Below are 6,000 nucleotides of genomic sequence, written 5' to 3'. Positions count from 1 at the left end.
CTGGGGAGACACCTCTGTTTCTCTGGTGGCCTCCAGAGATTGAACAGGCCTGTGTAAATTACATGAAGCAGTTATGGGCCATACCACCTCTTCTGCACCAGCCAGGCAGCAGGTACCTAAAGCCAGCAATCTGGTGGGCAAAATTTCTGAAAACAGTAATACACAAAATATTGATACATTTTGTTCTCTGATTTAAAACCCATTAATATTTCCTCCCTATGAGTTGTTTGGTTTTTAAAATGGTATATAATAGCTGAACAAATTTCATAAAAATTTACAGCCTAGGAGCTGGTGTTGTAGCTTAGTGGTAGTGTGCTTACCTAGCATGTGTGAGGCACTGGGTTTGATTCTCAGCACCATATATAAATAAAGGTCCATGGACAACTAAAAAATATTTTAAAAATTTACAGCCTAGCAGATAGCAGTGCACAATAGAGTTGTTTGGTATAATGATGTAAGCCCTGATTTTAAAATAATATTTGCAACTACTGGAAGATATCTATAAGCCCTTCCCTAAGACTCAGTGATGTTGTCTGAATTGCTTCAAATAATCCTGGAATTGTGAAAAGAAAAGAAAATCATACAGAATAAAATCATTTATCATCAGTGTAGGGGGTATGGCTCAGTGGTAGAGAATTGACTGGCATGTGTGAGGCACTGGGTTTGATCCTCAGCACCACATAAAAATGAGTAAAATAAAAGTATTGTGTCCATCTACAACTAAAAAATATTTTTAAAAATTATATAATTTTTATCATATATATAAAAAGAGATCTATAGTTTGAATTAATAGAAAACAAGTTTTTAGACTTTTTTAAATTAAGTAAGTGTGAGATAAGTATTCAAAGACTGTCCATTTAAATATGTAAAATTATTACCCTTCTAGGAGCACTTTCATGTCATGGTGACTTCAGGGAATCATCATACTTCAGACCCTTGGCTGTAGGGAAGAATGGGAACTTGGAGGCTGGAGAACCAAGTAGGACTGGACCAGGAGGGGCCCTGTGAACCAGGTTAAATCATTTAGCTTCCACTTTGAGGCCAGAATCCAGGTTAAGTGACCATCAAAGCTTCTGCCAGATTTGAGATTCTTCTGTTTTAGAAATGTAGTATTTGTACAAAAATAAAATAAAACCAAAGACTCACTCAAAGTTCGCATTGTACAAATAAAGAAAATTCCATCTTTGATCCACATTTAAAAGACAGATTTAAAAAAACTTTTAGTTAAACTTTTAGTTAAATTTTAATTGAAAAATCTATAAACTGTTGAACTTCAGTTCTATTCAGAATCTTTGAACTCCATTGTTCTGTAAATATTTTCTACCAGTGGAACATGAAAATACCACTTATTAGTATTTACCCTATAGCACAAACAAATAAACTTGTTTGCACTTAAAACAACATATTACCCCACACCTTAAATTTCCCTTCCTGAAAATGATGGCAAAAGTGTTTTGTTTGTTTTAACTTGACCCATCTTTTACATCTGAATCATTTTACAGATTTTCTTTTGAGACAAGTGGCCTTAGATGTTCAGATAATAGTGGCAGATTTCTGCCATTTCAATGATATTTATTAGAGAAACCTTAGTGAAATATTTATGTCAAATTTTCTTTTATATTGTAAATAGAACCTTATTAATTCAATGCAAGCAATGTCAATGTGACCATAAATATTCAATTTATAGAAATATGTTTAGAGACATCTGTTTTATTTAAAATAGAGTACCTATTATATTCTAAAGTGGAAATGAATAATAATAAAGGTATAAATTTAGAAATGTCTTATTAATACAAAACATCATAAAAATAAACATAATTATTAAAGAATTTTTAAAAAAATATAGTACGATATTCCATTGTTATATAGTTTTATTTTTTGAGCTCTTATTTTAAATTATTAAAATCTTTACTGAAACATGATTTTTTACATAAATATATTTTATTTCTCAATGTATATTAATCTTTAAATGAGCAGTATATATGAATTGAGAGATATTGGAGGATATGCATTCCCCACTAAACACTAAAGTGTTTGGTTGGTACTTAGAGAATGATGGCAGCATCCTGAGCATGACATGCTGGTTTCCAGTCACAATCTTTTCTCTGCCTAATGTTCAGCTCCTTCCCTAGACTGGGGAAGACAAGGAACTATTCCTTGGACTCCCTTTACAGATGTAGGTTATCCTTAGACCATTTCCAACACCAAGGATGGACCCAACCAGGTCTTCTCTAAAAGAGACAACCTCATGAGCCTTGACTATTTCAGACTCCTTCTGAAGTCATCTCCGTTTAAAATGGAACCCAGGTAAGATTTTGTCAGTATCAGAAACAAATGGGATTTACCAGATGCATGCAGAAAATGATCAAACACAGAGAAGAAAGGGAAAATGTGTGGCTTCCTGGTTTTTAGCATTGAGCCATTCTTCATAGTGCCAATTCTGGTATTAGAGTTCTTTTATTTGTATTTATAAAAGTAAGTTCCCCCTGGGTTGGGTGTAAATTTCTCCAAAATACCTCCTATCCTTATTCCTAGGTATGAAAGGGTGTTTTCGTTCCAATTTTAGTTTTCTTATTTAGAGATTCCCTCTTTCAGAATTAATAATTAACCAGAAAACTAATTTATCCAACTCTTTAAACTCAATTTATTTGAAAGGAAAGTAGGCTTCAAGCAGGTTATGTCCATGGTTTTATACCACCTCTAGCCATGGGCCTTTTGGAAATACTTTGTTTTTTAATTTTCCTGGAGAAAAGTTTGGGACAGGGACAGGAACAAATGTGAGTAAAACAACTCATCTTCATTTTGTAATGTATCTTATAGTGATGAGTGAAAAAGCAAATTCAACAGATTGTGTTGATTTGAATATAACTCTCTCCTTCTGAGAGCACCAAATAGGTAGTCTCATTTCTGAATGAGAAAACCAAGGCAGCGTTTTGATTTGATAAGTGACTAACAAAGTGACAGCTTTTATGAGATTGTTATTTATAAAAATGTACATAAGTGATTACTCACATTCCACTTCAAAAAGGCACAAAGTCAACTCAAGATAATAACTTAATTTTGTCATTTCTTGCTTATTTGTATTCAGTACTTAGTTTGACTTGTGTTTTTCATGGACTACACACAGTTAAGCCAGAGTTACATGGGGGTCAATTCTAATACTGCGATTTGAAAATTTATTGTTGTAATTAATTATGTCTACATTTCTGAGCTGATTCTTTACAACTTTTAGTGGTATTGAAAGCCTGTACATTTTTAATTATGTCTTAAAAATAATGATCTCATATCTAGAAATAATATTTAAGTACTGAAAAGTAACCAGGTATTATCTAATAGAACCAACTTGTTTCATATGTGAGGGTAAGTCCAGAGAGGGCAAGGGATTGGCCAAAGGTCACACTCCTAGAGAGAGAGAGAGGGGCAGGACTTTCATTCATGTGTTCTCATTATCACCAATTTTTTCCAGTGTCAAAAAATGTGCATATAAACATGTTAAATGTATTATAAATATAAATATATACTTAGAATATCATAAATTTGTAGTATTTTCTCATTTCTAGTCTTTAGATTTTATCACATGGCCACAATCACACCATTACCTTAATTAATTTTTATTTCTTTTTGAAAGACAAACAATTGAAGCTCATAGAAGTTTGTATTAATTGACTTTACATTAGTGGCAGAACTAGGGATAGAACCTGGGATCCTAAGATCCTTGTCCAAGGACATTCTGAATTCTTCCCCACTACATTGCATTGGCCCTTAATAGAAAGCACCTCCTCACCTGCTCTGAAGACGTGAGAGTGTGCTGTTTACAACATGGTAATTAATTACTTTGACTATTTGACTGACTGATCAAATATTTATGGAACACCTAGCATGTAATAGCACTGAGGGTATTACAGATGAGAAAAGATAATTCCTAGAGATTATCTTTCATACAAGGAAAAGATGAATAAATGAACCAATGAATGAAAGAATAAATGAGAGTAGGTAGTTATTAGTATTTTGAAGTGAAAAGCACAAAGATAAAAAGTTGATGAAGCACTATTTAAAAATATGGACAGGAGGGTTCTGTTAAGGAGATGACACTCGAGCAGATGTTGAAGAAGTGAGGAAGGAAGCCATGCAATCATCTGGGGAAAACATTCTAGGTAAAGGCCAAAGATGCAGTCTCACCTCTCTGCAAGCTCAGTGGCCTGATCCTCTGCAGCTGTTGAAAGAAAATGAAAATATAAAATTCCTCATATGGCTAGATCATAATACTGGTACATCAGTAAGAATTCCAGAACCATTTTTAAGGACTTCTAAACACTAAATAGGTTATGTGTCACTTCTCCCACCACGTAAACAACTCAGTACTGAACTAAAAAATATAAACTTTTAAAAAATACTGAAAATAAAATAGCCTTTTATTTCTAGATTTTTCTATTTTTCCATATTTTATTGGTGCATTATAATCATACATAATGTGGTATTTGATGTTACATATTCATACATGCACACAATATAACAACATAATTTGATCAGTATTTTTCCCCAGTAGCTACCCTTTCCATCCTCCCCTCTCTATCCCTGGTCCCTTTCCAATACTCTACTGGTCTCTGATTTTTCATGAGGTCCTTCCTTGCTGCACACCTTCATTTCCTTTTTCCTCTCTAGCTTCCATATATGAGAGAAAACATCTGAGCCTGTACTTTCTGAGTTTGCCTTATTTCACTTAAGATAATGTTCTCAAGTTTCTTCCATTCTTCTTTATGGCTTAATAAACTCCGTTTTGTTTGTGTGTGTGTGTGTGTGTGTGTGTGTGCGTGTGTGTGTGTTTGTATAAAATATATAATATTTTCTTTATTCATCCACTGATGGATGCCTAGGCTAGTTCCATAGATTGGATTTTGTGAATTGTGCTGCTATAAATGTGTATGTATGTATCACTGTAATATGATGACATTAATCCTTTAGAATAAATACGAAGTAGTTGTATAGCTGAGTCATGTTCCATTCCTAGTCTTTTGAGAAAACTCTATACTGATTTCCATAGTATTTATACTAATTTACAATATCAACCGTGTATATAAGTTCCTTTTTCTACACATCCTCCCCAGTATTTATTATTGTTTATATTCTTGATGGTTGCCATTCTAACTGGAGTGAGGTAAGATACCACTGTAGTTTTGATTTACATTTCCCTGGTTGCTAAAGATATTTGAACATTTCTTCATGTATTTATTGGCCACTTATATTTTTTCTTTTGAGGAATTCTTCTTAATTTATTTGCCCACCTATTAATTGGGATATTTGCTTTTTTCTGGCATTCAGTTTATTGAATTTTTTATATATTTTAGATATGAATCCTCTGTCAAACAGTAAATAACAAAGATTTTCTTCTATGTTTTAAGATTCTCTTTTCATACTCTTAATTGTTTCCTCTACTTTGCAGAGGGTTTTTCATTTGAAGTCATCCTTTTTATTAATTCTTGGTATTATTTCCTGAGTTTTAGGAGTCCTAATGAAGAAATTGTTGCCTATATATATATATATATATATAGAGAGAGAGAGAGAGAGAGAGAGAGAGAGAGAGACACTCTATATTTTCTTCTAGGAGTTATATAGTTTCTGGTCAATTTCCTAGGTCTTCGATTCATTTTGAGTTGATTTTTGTGCAGGGTGGTAGATAAGGGTCTGGTCTCATCCTTCTACTTATGGATAACCAGTTTCCCAGCACCATTGTTTAAAAAGCTGTCTTTTCTCCAGTGTTTTTTTTAGCACCTTTATCAAGGATCAGACAACTGGATATGTGGGTTTTCCTCTGTATTTGTATTCTGTACCATTGGTCTATATGCCTGCTTTTATGCCAGTACTATGCAGTTTTTGTTTGTCTGGTACTGGGGATTGAACCCAGGAACACTTAGCCACTGAGCCGCATCCCCAGCCTTTTTTTAATTTAAATATTTTTTAGCTGTCAATGGATCCTTATTTTATTTATTTACATGTGGTGCT

General features: G+C 33.3%; 1 protein-coding gene across 1 annotated transcript in view; it reads left to right on the top strand.

Moving 5' to 3' along the window:
• The first annotated feature begins 2,706 nt into the window (after nucleotides 1-2,706).
• Nucleotides 2,707-6,000, top strand: part of LOC114092549 (complement C5-like) — a 46,308-nt gene continuing 43,014 nt past the window's right edge. The window contains exon 1 of the mRNA XM_071600407.1: nucleotides 2,707-2,777. Coding sequence (XP_071456508.1) covers nucleotides 2,707-2,777 — 71 coding nt within the window. The remainder of the gene's footprint in view (nucleotides 2,778-6,000) is intronic.

This window comes from Marmota flaviventris, chromosome 13, assembly GCF_047511675.1.
Source record: "Marmota flaviventris isolate mMarFla1 chromosome 13, mMarFla1.hap1, whole genome shotgun sequence".
NCBI classification, from domain to species: domain Eukaryota; kingdom Metazoa; phylum Chordata; class Mammalia; order Rodentia; family Sciuridae; genus Marmota; species Marmota flaviventris.
This window is presented reverse-complemented; position numbering and strand designations above follow the sequence as displayed.